The sequence below is a fragment of the Orycteropus afer genome, unplaced genomic scaffold (genome assembly GCF_000298275.1).
Source record: "Orycteropus afer afer isolate SDZICR_OR568_19922 unplaced genomic scaffold, OryAfe1.0 scaffold00108, whole genome shotgun sequence".
Classification (NCBI taxonomy): Eukaryota; Metazoa; Chordata; class Mammalia; order Tubulidentata; family Orycteropodidae; genus Orycteropus; species Orycteropus afer.
The window spans coordinates 3,138,084-3,151,147 of NW_006921695.1; the positions used below are offsets into that span (position 1 = coordinate 3,138,084).

The 13,064-nt window shown below is 43.0% G+C and overlaps 1 protein-coding gene across 1 annotated transcript in view; it reads right to left on the reverse strand.

Annotated features, from left to right (window-relative positions):
• ADAMTS5 (ADAM metallopeptidase with thrombospondin type 1 motif 5) overlaps positions 1-7,116 on the reverse strand; it is a 63,187-nt gene extending 56,071 nt beyond the window's left edge. Inside the window, exon 1 of the mRNA XM_007943504.2 lies at positions 6,013-7,116. Coding sequence (XP_007941695.1) covers positions 6,013-7,116 — 1,104 coding nt within the window. The remainder of the gene's footprint in view (positions 1-6,012) is intronic.
• Between the last annotated feature and the right edge of the window lie 5,948 nt (positions 7,117-13,064).

Consider the following 13,064-nt stretch of genomic DNA (forward strand, 5'->3'; position numbering starts at 1 on the left):
TGGGCAATCCTACTTCCGTAGTGATACTGCCTCGGAAACCCAAGGAGGGGTCGCTATGAGTCGGGTTTGACTCGACGGCACATAACAACAACAAAAACAGAACTGCCTCATAGGGTTTCCAGGGTTATAAATCTTTATGCAAGCAGACTGCCTCATCTTTCTCCCACAGAGGGGCTGGTGAGTTCGAATCACCAACCTTTGGGTTAGCAGCCGAGCTCTTTAATCACTGTGCTACCAGGGCCACTTGACCATAGACAGTATATAAGAAATGCTCAATACAAGCTAGTTGAATCCATATCAGATCTATCTGTCCTTTCAGGACCAACTCAATTCTACATTTGCAATATAAAACTGTAATCTTTATACAGATTCATAGGCAGAATGCATTTTTCACTCCCCCCCTTCTCTCACAGACTATTTAAGTTGCTATTACAGCACTTATCACAGTTTTCCTAGCATTAGAATATTTATTCATGTATTTGCTTCCTCTTCTGGTGATAAGCCCAGGTGGTCAGAGACCTGATATTTTCCATCTTACTGCCTACAGGTACCTAAACATAGTAGAGGTGTTCATAAACATTTTCTGAATGTGAGAAATATGGCAATGAAATAAGTCTTGTGTGTTGTGGCATACTGTCTCTAATATATTTTAATTTTATTTTCAAAATATTCTTCCCAATATATATTTGAAATATCAACTATAGCCACTTAATCTTCTGATATTTAGCTTTTTATTAATTAAGATTACCCTGTAGGTTAATTATTTAATAAGGTTTATTTTTAGTTTATATGAAATTCAAATTCAAATATGTGATTCTATCAGTCCAGACAGCGAGTAATTAAGAAAAAGTGCATTCCTCTCTCTTCAAGGCTTCTGATCTTCTTCTGCTATTGTTGTTGTTAGATGTTATCCAGTCAGCTCCCACTCATAGCGACCCCATGTACAACAGAACAAAACACTGCCCAGTCCTGTGCCGGCTTTACAATCCTTGCTACACCTGAGGCCACCATTGTAGCCACTGTGCCATTCCATCTCATTGAGGGTCTTGCCCTTTTTCACTGACTCTCTACTTTACCAAGCATGAAAGCCTTCTCCAGGGAATGGTCTTTTCTGACAACATGACTTCCTCTAGTGCCCCCTATTGTCAGAATCTAACAAGGAATCAGCTGGTAAAGGAGAAATTTGGCCTCTGGAGTCCCAGCCTCCACACCGTAAAGCAGAATATGAGAGAAGTTTTAGCTGAAAGACAACAGCCCATTAAGTGGCACAGAGATAATTAATGCAAGTAAATGGACATTTTACATTGCATAGTCTACTAGCTGAGATGTTAAATAATTACTAAATTTGTTATTAAACAGGTTAAATTTGTTTCTAAAGAAGAGTAAATGCAAACTGAATAGGGGTGGGAAGGCAAATAGACTACACCCACAAATATATATAGGTTTGACAGGGAATATCTCTACCTATGTATTTATACGTGTTCAAATACGTCCATGAATGTAGTAGAGCATACAGGGGGCAAAGTTATGAAAATTTCTTAGTCATAACCAATGTCTTGAGGAATAAGTCACTGGGCACGGGGACTCAGGACTCAGGTGACACTAAGGTCCACTGGCATAACATAGTCTACAAAGACAATGTTCTACATCCTACTTTGGTAAGTAACAAATGGGAACCTAAAAGCTTGTGAGCAGCTATCTAAGATGCAACTATTGGTCTCTCCTCATCTGCAGCAAAGAATATGAAGAAAATCAAAAACTCAAGGAAACAATTAGTCTAAAGGATTTCTGGAGGACGTGAATCCCAGCCTCCATGACCCTATGTTGTTGTTGTTGTTTTTGCCGTCGAGTCAGCCCTGACTCATAGCGACCCCTCCTTGGGTTTCCGAGGCAGTATCACCACAGAAGTAGGATTGCCTAACCTTCCTTCCGAGGAGTGGCTGGTGGGTTTGAACCGCCAGCCTTCTGGTTAGTAGTCAAGTGCCTTAGGCACTATGCTACCATGACCCTAAGACCTGAGGAATTAGATGGTGCTCAGCTACTACTACTGACTGCTCTGAAAGGGATCGATCACACATGGATGGAGTGGGAGAAAATGTGGGACAAAACTCAAAAGTATAAAAACCAAGCTTACCAGTCTTACGAAGACTAGTGAAATCCCTGAGATTATGACCCTTAAATACTCTTCAAGCCTTCAAGCCAGGAACTGAACTCAACCCCTGTGGCTCAACTTTTAGCCAAATGTTGTTGTGATAGGCAGTTCTATAATGTGAACAATGATACCAGGAGGGTATGCATTTATTAGAACAATCAAATATAGAAACCAAGAGGGCAGCATTTGCCCAGGGAAAGAGCTAAGAAGGCAGGAAGGAAGGACAGAGGGAAGTGGTAGGTGCAGGGAGGAAGTGAAAAGAGTGCTATTATTGTATTGTGGGGATTGCAGAGAATGTCACACACCAGAATGTGTGTGGATGTTGAATGGAAAACCAATTTGTTCTATAAACTTTTACCCAAATCACAATAAACAAATTAAAGCAATAAAATAAAATAAAGATGAGTGAATGATCTCCAAAATGAGTTTCAGGGTTTTTCTTTAAATAAACTATTTTACAATAAAAGAGGAAGCCAGGAACAAGAAAAGGATTCTGGAAAGTGAAATTAAATCCTGGGTAGATCAGATTTCTACTGTTTGATGGCACAAGTGGTGTGAATTCCAGCAAAAGTGCCATGCTAGAATGAAAATGGCTCCTATGCCAGCAAATTGACTGGTGTTAAGTTTCTCTAATTAGAGTAGGACCAGAGTGCTGGGTAAGGTACTGACAGTGAAGTGTGTTAGTTTAATAGATGAATTACTAACACTATCCTGCTGATTCCCAGGCACATGTTCAAGGTGGCCTCCACTAGTAAACTGGGGTGGAAAACAGATCTTTGCACATTTGCTTCATGGCTGAAAAACAAGTAATTTAGGAGAAGACATCTGGACACAAAATTTGAACAGTGCTCACAGCTCATCAAAGGCTTGGCGTCTCTGGCTGCTAAGCGACGTATTTCTTACACTCAAAACACAGTTGTAAAAGTAAAATGCTAGTGCCAACTCCGGGTATTTCTCATTGAAAAAGAAATAGCCATGACAATTTTTCTTTAAGCCTTAAGAAATTTTATTTCCTAGTGATAGCTTAAGATCATTACTTCCCTAACTTTGCTTTTCACATTCTGAAGTATAAAGTGGAGATAAACTTTGTGTTTTAAAGTACTCTCAAGTGAATGTTGCATAAAGATCTTGCAATATTTTTCTCAAGCCCTTAATTAATAACACTCTTTTAAATTAGGTGCAAATGCCTTTCAACTTTTCATAGTACACATGCTTTTCAACTCTTTGGTTCTTATCATGCTAGATGTATATAGAAGAAAGCCAACAGCAAACTAAATAAAATTTGCTTCTGCTTGGCAAGAAGGCAACAGAAGGCCGATGTAAATTATTTTCCATGTATGCACTACTTTGAAAAATGTATATTATGATACTCATTAAAATTGACACAGAACATTAACCCACTCCTCCTTTGCTTTTTTTTTTTTTCCTTAATATGAATCTATTTAAAATGTGCCAATATGCTTTAGCACTTGGAAAACAGGAAATGTTAACTACCCAAACAAAAGTCAAATCCAGAAAAGCATGAAGCAGATCATTTAGAATCACTGCCTAGTTTCCAGGTGTTCTGGTGGCACAGTGGTTAAAGCACTTGCCTGCTAACCAAAAGTTCCACAACTGAAGCCCACTAGCTGCTGCTTCTGTCAAGTTTTACAGCCTTGAAAACACTATGCGGGCAGTTCTATTCTGTCCTATAGGGTCACTTGAGTCAGAAGCAACTCTATGACAGTGGGTAGAGCTAGCTTCTTTTTCTTTTTTCTTTTCTGGGAAGCAATTAAGAAAGTTATGTGGCAGGAATAGGGAGTAATGAGCCTTCTATTCATTTATTTTTATTTTTAAATTATGGAATATGTCTCTGTATTCAAATATGAAAGAGAACTATTGAAATGACCTGCTATTGAGACCAGTATACTTACAAGAGATTTTTTTTTTTTCTTTTTCTTTTTTCCTATCTTTCTTTAGAGAACCTCCTTCCTAAAACTCTCCTAAGCATCCTTCCTGGCAGCCTGATGTAGCAAAGCAAGGAAACCCAGGCATGGAAAGTTTAATAAAAAAAAAAAAAAAAAAAGCTTAAAATAAAAAGACTTGGAAACCAAATAAGAAAGGAATAGTTTTAAAAGAGAACTTCATTTCATACAGAAGGCTACAAAAGGAATGTTCTACCATTTCAAAGCAAATGCTGTGCAGAGATATTTCAGGCTGGTTTCCAGAAGATCACTTAATTATAGGAAAGATTTTCCATTGTGCATAGTGCCTGCACTGCCTGGTTCTCCCTAAACTGTTGCCCTCCGGTGTCTTTGTTTACATGTGGTTCACATTTATGTCCACTCCATTAACCACAAGTGTTTCTCTACCCCAAATGTATCAACACTTCCCCTTCAAACCAGGGGTGCTTTGGTAAAAATAGAAGAATTAAGTAGCAGAGGTGTGTGATTCTGAAGTCTTCTGCAGTACATCATTTAATTTACCATCCTTGATGTTTGCTCCCTTTTGGAGAATGATTTTACAAACTATTTCAAAGTTTTCAATTCTTATTTTTCTTGGATGTATCTCAAACACTTTAAGAATTAAAATTAAAAGGTCGATTCTTACCAGGCATCTGAGAGGCATTACTTAAGACTGCCAATTGGAGCAGAGTTGTGAAAACTGAAGATCAGAACTATGATCAAGCTCAAAACCAACCCAGACTTTGTGCCTGAGTGTCATACTTACATGGAGGTTTAATGATTGTGTAAATACATACTGTGTTTCCAGAACCTCTGGGCCTATAAAGATCAATTTCATGCTTCCGGTTACCATCTTCCTTAAAAAGGGAAAATCTTGGACAAACATTCCTTCCTTATGTATTGAATCTCTGCCCAGACTCTTCTGCACTAGTGTTCAGAAACATATTCATCCAAAAACCAAATATGCAACCTGAATGTGATCTGTCAGTGGTTGGGTAGATGCCTGTGGTACACTGGTTGACTAAGCAAAGGAGTTGCTAAGGAACCTAAGTTTGTTTTCTCAGCTTATTGGGTTTATACACCCTGTTTGCCCCCACAATCACTCCTTCCCAGGAACTGAGGTTGTTGTTGTTGTTGTTATGTGCCGTCGAGTCAAACCCGACTCATAGCGACCCCTCCTTGGGTTTCCGAGGCAGTATCACTAAGGAAGTAGGATTGCCCAACCTTCCTTCTGAGGAGTGGCTGGTGGGTTTGAACCACCAGCTGTCTGGTTAGCAGGCAAGTGTCTTAGCCACTATGCTACCAGAGCTCCCAGGAACTGAGGTAGGTCCCTTCAAAGAGGACCTGTAAGAACTCCATTAGGAAGCCAGATTGATAAATGAGTCCTTTTGAACTCCTCCCCTTCTTCTGTCTTGCAGAAGAGGTTCAACTAATAAGGCATTGACATTTTATAAAAGAGGCCATGGCATAAAAGTGACTACAATGGATGAACCAACAAGCCCTTTTCATTGGGTTCTACAAAGTTATACTTTTTGGCTAATTGTAAACAAGCATATCCATGAGTCCAAAGACCATCTTGCTTTCTTTTTCCCTCCATTATTTATGCACATTTCCCAAGCATTCTGGTCCATTCTTTTCATGCTTATCCACCTGTGCTACCCTATCAAGGAGTGCATGATATCTTGCCTTAGTGACTGACAGCCTAAACACATCTGGTCATTTAAGATGGGGTATTGCTGCTGGGGCTACCCAGAAGACAAAGGGAGAGTTGGAGTCTGGCTGGGTTTTCTGCAAAAAGCAGTTAAGTAAATTCTTAGTGATAAGAGGCTTTTGTAAAACAAACGCAAAGCCTTCAGCAGAACTGTCCCTTCCACTTGCCTTACCAGAGTTTGGCCCACAAACCCAGATTGAATTTACCTCGCGAGTAAACAGGATGGCAGCATCATAATGTTCCTCATGGTCGTCTTCCAGTTGATTGTGCTGATGCTGCCACTTGCAAAAGTTCTTGAGCGTGGTGGCCGCGTTCTTGCTCACCTCCAGGGTCTTGTCCTTGTCGCCCAGCACCACCACCTTCACCACGGCCAGGCGTATGTGGTTTTCTATGCTCGCGTGGCTGTACAGACGGTTGGCGATGGAGGCCAGGGTCAGCAGGTAATGCTGCAGTCCCCGACCATACATCCGCGCCATAGACGCGTCAGCTACCAGGAGCAGCTCCACCTGGCGGGCCCGGGAGATGGAGCGTCGCCGTCGCCGCCACCACGTCTGCTGACCCGAGTCCCCAGAGGGTGAGGGTGCGGACTGGTCCTGGATCTGCGGAAAAAGCGCAGCTCGCTGGCCAGAGCTGTTTTGAGTCGAGGGACGCTCTCGGGGCCCAGGTGCCAACGCCCGGGTCTCGCAACTAGCGCGCGGCGGCAGAGCCTCAAAGCTGAAGCCCTCGCGGTTGTAGATATGCAGGATCCGTGGAGACCCATCACCGTACACGCGCCGGTTCTCCGCCTCCTCCCAGGGCCCGCGCAGCATTGGCTTCAGTGTGTAGCGTGCGTGCTTGACCGCGAAGAAGCCGTCTAGACCCCTGCAGAGGTCAAAGACGGCCAGCGAGCGGGGACTGCCATCCACTGTGCCCCGGTAGAAGCAGTGGCCCCGGTGGCGCCGAAGTGCGCTCGGCCCGCCTCCTGCGGGCATCAGGCCAGCGGCGCCCACCGAACCATCTTGCTCTAGGTCCAGGAGGAACCGCTGGCCGTCAGCGTAGACGAGGTAGCCCACCTTGCCGCCGCCTGAATAAAGTTGGTCAATGTTCTGCACGAGTCCGCCGCTCCTGCGCTGCGGCACCAGGGGGTACGGGTGGCCCTGAGGCTCGGCACGCTCCTGAGCTTCCTCCCCTCGCCGCCGGCGGGGCTGGGTGGCCGTTGCAGCAGACGGAGGCTGCCGGGCTTTATCCTGTGCAGGTGCCTCGGCGGGGCCGGCTGCGGCCGGGGGCAGGCGGAGCGCGCACAGCAGCAGGGACGCCCACCCGAGCAGCATAGTGCGCTGCCCGCGGGGAGGGGCTGCGCGACAGGGACTTTATGGGTATTTGTTATTCGCTATGCAAGTTATGGGGGGGGGGGCATACACACACACACTTGCTTGCAAGGTTGAGTCAAGTGTAGGAGGGAGGGGGGCCCCCCCGGCAGCAGCGCCAGCCTTTCCAGGCCGCGGTGTCAACGTGCGAACTTTTCTTTGTTGGTTTGGAAAATGTTTGGATTCCTGCCCTGGAAAGGGAGGTGGGGGAAGTAAAAAAGTAAAAAGCCGGGTGGTGGAGATTCAGCAAATAGGAGAAAAGAGGAAAACCCCTAACTCCGACCCCAAATAAAGAGCCAAGATCGCTGCATCAAAAAAAAGTAAGGAAGGTGCTGCGCACCCCGCCGGCAACTGGTGCGCACTGCCTCCCACCACTTGGTTCTTCCGGACCCGCTGGCTGCAGGGGTTTCAAGCTCCGGCACCCACTTCCTTTCTTATTTTGTGGGTTTCGTTGGCTGTGCTGGAACCAGAAGGAAGGGAAAAAAGAGAGTAAAAAAAGCCATAAAATTTAAAACAAAAAGGCAGGGGGCGGCCTGCGGCAAGCCGGCGAGGCGGCGCAGCTGTTTTCCTTCGGATGCGGTGTCTTCCAGCTCGCGGTCATCCCCAGTCGGCCGCTGCGAGCGCAGAGAGCAGCGCGAGCGCTGTGAAGATGCGAGGAGGTGGAACAATGAATTTATAGCGGCATGCCATCCTGCAATGGCAATTTCAACAATTCGTCACTGCACGCTGCCTCTTAAAGGGAGAGCTTCCCCCACCACTCCCACCCTTCCTGGTCCGCGCCTAATCAGACGGGGGAGGGCTGCAGGCGGGGTGGTGGTGATCGAGGAAAAGGAGACTGGGAAGGAGGAAGGGACCCGGCGAGGTGATAGGAGGGACAAGGGAGAGAGCAAGGGCGAGGGAGAAAATAAAAGTAAGAAAAATAGAAGATTTCCTTGGCCTCTTTTAAAGCCACAGCGGCTCCGGGTCTGTCTGCTATTTCACAACCAATCGGGTTTGGCCAACCTCGGCTTACCTCATCTCCTGATGGGGTGTTTTGGTGTGTTTTTAAAGTTATTGAGACATTTCAAGTCTCTCCCTGCCTCCTCTGGCGTGCTTTGCTTTCTCTCGGTAGGAAGCTCCTGCCGCAAGTTTTTCCCTTTTGCACGGCGTTACTCTCTGGCCTCGAAAACCTTGGAACTCCATCCACTGGGATTATGTGCTGGTCCCTTCGCCCCCGTGCGCCTTTCGTCTCCTTCCAGCTGTCCGGGTACTGGGTTTGCTCCCTCCTCATTCCCTGGCCTCTGCGTGCTTGCAGGGTTCGGGCTCCGGGTGACTAACTTCTCCCGGCCACCAGCAGAGGGGCTGGGCAGCCAGAGAACCGCGGGCGCTTCCTGGCGCGTCGCTGCGTCCTAGGCTGCGGTGCCCCCGGCAGGGCCGCCAACATCCTGGGAAATCCGCGCCTTTGTGTGCGAAGGGCGGGCTACCCGCCTTCTCATGAGAGTTTTTATCAGTTCCCACAATCTGTTACTTAATCCCAGTCGTCAGGGACTTCCTTTGCTTTAAAAGGCGAGGGCAGGAAAGAGTTAACTCTTGAAGGGACTCGTCATTAACATTTTTTAAAAAAGACTTTTAAAAATTGTGTTCATACTTTCTCTTCTTCATCTTGCCTATGTGCTCCATATCTGTGTTTATCTCTCCTAAAATAATCTATCATTGCCCTAGGCCCTGACCTACTATCACACTCAAAAATTCCTTTTACGTGAGAAAGAATATTTTTTTCCAGACTGGGAGATGCTTATTAGTACTCAGGTGGCATTGTCACTGCCAGCCCATTTCTCCCACCTCTGTGTTTCTTTTAATTATCAAGAAGGAATAATGAAAAACCCACTTTCTAATCACTGCCTAGTAGTGATTAGAAGCTCTACTGAGGGGCAAGAGCGACCCCCACCCCCACCTCCTTCATGAGTCTTCAGGCAAATTAATAAATACACAGTAAATAAATGAATTCCATAGAATTAACACATTTCTGTCCTTTTCTACGTTGTTTAACTTGCAGTGAGTCAGAGGATAGCAGGGGTGTCCATCCCAGTGGTCCCCAAACTTCTGGTAGTTTTTCCAGACTTTGCTAAGGAGATCTGATCTCTTTAGCAGAGAGAGAACCAAGAGGGTCCTGCACTGGTCTGAGGTTCTCCAGTGATGCCAAACCTCTGGAGAGAATCCCAAAATTGTCCAGTACCTTCTGTAATATTCTGGGAGGGAGACTAGAATGACCTGAGCTCTTACCTATAAAGTAAGTTATTAATTGGGTCTGCAGAACATTCAACAGTCCCTGGTGAATTCTGAAGTACCTACTGAGCTGAGAAGAAATTGCTGCTGCTGGAAGTCATTGCCTTCTACTCTTAATGGTCAGTTGTCCAAGGTCAGTACTACCATCTGAATATTTTGAGGAAGCAGAGAGATTAAGGGTCAGCATCTAAAAAAGAACCTTGGTGCCAGCAGTCATCTTTATGTTCTCCAAGAGCCTCCAAGCCTTATGCTAGCCATTCACCCTCCCATAGTCATTGTCTTATGCCTATAGACAGCAAACTTTTATTTATTTTTTTTTACTGGTTCCAGTGAAAAATAGTCCAATATTTTACCCTAAACACTTTCTCTAAAACAACCTAGATTCAGTAAATTTAACTGTTTTCTTACTGCTAATTTCAAAGAATCATTTTCATTGATACTTTGGGTAACAGTAGTTTAATTTAGTAATTTCAGTTCCTTGTATTCATAGACAATACCAGTTGTCATGGAATTGTTTCTGACTTATGGTGACCCGTATGTGTCAGAGTAGAGCTGTGCTCCATAGGATTTAAATGACTCATTTTTCAGAAGTAGATCACCAGATCACCAGCCTCTTCATTTGAGGCACCTCTTGGTGGACTTGAATCTCTAACCTTTGATTAACAACTGAACACATTAACCATTAGTACCACCCATGGATTCCACTGCTTCCTAAGATGCTTATATAGCATCTTAGGAAATTCCAAGTAGATTTTATTAGGAATGAAAGCATTTGTCCTCTTCATAAACACTGTATTTATCATATGAATTGTGCCTCTGAATTTTATGTCTTTAAGTTTAATTACATAATATTTGTGCTCAGATTATACAAATGTTAAGAAATATGTTGATGAAGAGGATAGAAACAGATAAAGCCCCAAACATGAGTATCACCTACAAATAAACGTGTTGTTATGTGCTGTCGTGTCGGCCCTGACTCATAGCGACTCCTCCTTGCGTTTCCGAGACAGTATCACTACAGAAGTAGGATTGCCCAATCTTCCTTCACCAGGAGTGGCTGGTGGGTTTGAACTGCCAGCCTTCTGATTAGTAGTCAAGTGCCTTAGGCACTATGCTACCAGAGCTCCTCAAATAAATGTAGGTGATATTAATTTTGAAATATGAAAATGAACATCATATTCACAAACAAAACAAAACAAAACAATAGTCCTTATATATATAATAAGAGCAAATTCTTACATATTCAGAAACTTTCTACTTAGATATATATTTTTTTTTCTGTGAATATAACTTGGACACTTTGAAAGTTTATTTGGTAATACTTTTTAAATATTACCCTAGTGGATTAAGATGAGCTGCTATATTCCAGAAAAATTAATATTGGCCAGTGTCAGGAAATAATTTGCATTGGATAAAAGTAGCCAACATTCTTTGTGTTCTTTTTATGAGAGGAAATATACTATCCACCATGTTTTGGTGGTGTAAGTATTACTTCATTCCAAGTAGCATTTTTATTTGTGCATATTTAATGAGAAATTTCCACTGCATTTATAGATTATATAATCACAAATAAGTTTGATATATAATTTCACATTTCCAAAGAGGAAGAGAGACTTCCTACTCCTTTAATATTAATAGTTGGAAACTACCTTGGAAATTATCTAAGTCAACTGCTTCTGTCTATGTATAGGTGAGAAACTAATGCCTAGAGACCAAAATGACTTTCCTGTCGTTAAAAAGTTCACTAGTGGTCCAACTCTTTTGAAACTTTAATCCCCTGACTCCTATTTTGGTGCTCAATCTACAATAGCACTGAAAATCTATCCAATTTAAAAAATATCTGTTGAGGTCCTCCTAATAAGTGCTGTAAGAAGTTCTCTGGGAGCATGTGAAGATGAATAAGGCATGATTCTACCACTTGTCTATCAGTTTGTCATACTGTGGTGGCATGCCTTTTTATGTGATACTGGAAGCTATGCTAGTGATATTTCAAATACCAACAGGGTCACTCATGGTGGAGAGGTTTCAGCAGAGCTTCAGATTATGACACAGTGGGAAGAAAGGCCTTAGGAAGAAAGGCCAGACAATCTACATTTGCAAATAATCATTGAAAATCCTATGGATCACAACAGAATATTATTCAATATGGTGCCGAAGATATACTCCCTAGATTGAAAAACTACCCAATAGCCAACAATGGAGTCAAACATATCAACGATCATGAAGTTCATGCAGAACCGGGCAATGTTTAATTCTTTTATTCATGAGGTTGCCATGAGTTGTAGTCTACTGGATGGCAACTAACAACAACTATAGAAAGCCATGATTAATGCTTTCAAGGAGCTCCCAGTTCAGACATGAGGTCAATTGTACTAATAGATACTTGGAAGATTAGCTGGAAAATACAAATATAGAGGGGTGAAAAACAAGAGAATAACTCTTACAGATGCTGTAATCTGTGTATTCCAGTACAGCTTCACCATATAAGATTTGTATTCCCTTGTAAGAAGTATTTTCTTAAATTTCCATTTGCTAATGTGCTATTTCCTTTTTTCCCTCCAAATCTATGTTTTTAATGCTAAGAGTGAGAAACTATTTGACAATAAAATATTGCCCTCCAGCCATACACCTGCTCGTTACCTTCCATGTAGGAGAATCACAATCTTCCAACTCTTGTGTAATAGTTTTACTTTTCCACATCAAGATCCCATCCTTTTGTTGTTGTTATGTGCCATCAAGTCAGACCTGACTCACAGAGACCCCTCCTTGGGTTTCCAAAGCAGTAATACTACAGAAGTAGATTACCCAACCTTCCTTCTGAAGAGTGGCTGGTGGGTTTGAACCGCCAGCCTTCTGGTAAGCAGTCAAGTTCCTCAGGCACTATGCTACTAGAGCTCATCCTAGACCTTGCTATATTTTGAGTTTTCTTAGTGCTGTTTCCCTACTAGCAGTACACATGGATACTGGAGATAGGATCTACTCCACTGCTGCTTAAAGCTGGGCCATTTATGAATGCCTTAAAGATTTTGGGTGAGCTTTTTCCTTGAGTGCTAGTTAGCTTTACAATTTCTAGTTCTCAAAAGACTTTACTTCACAACCAAAGGTTATATTTTGGTAGTTGGGAAAAGAATGTATTTATTATTTTAGTTTTGATATCAATCCTACATTTTTAGAGGGAAAATTATCCCTTAACAGTCCTTCTTCCCTCATTTTCCATATGTTTAACTGTCCTCTAGGGTCTCTGGTTAATAGCTGAAGGTTGGAAGTTCAAGTCCATCCAGAGAAACCTCGGAAGAAGGCATGACAATCTACTTCTGAAAAATCACTGAAAACACCATGGAGCAATTGGTCAAGAAACTCCCCCCACCCCTCTCCATTTCTTTTTATATCCCACAGTGGTGGTTCAGGTGGTTGGTGGTTCAAGTGGTTGACTCGTCTTTTTCTTTTTCTTTTTTTTAACACAACATTTGTCATGTTTCATGTTTACATTCAGTGACGGTAATTACATCAATCATATTGTTCAAACATCACCATGATCCAAATTTTCTATCATCATAAACAGAAACGCAGTGTTTCTTAAATAATGATCTCCCCTTTTCTGCTCCCTCCTGACCCTGGTAACCACTATTAAACTTTGATATCTAGAT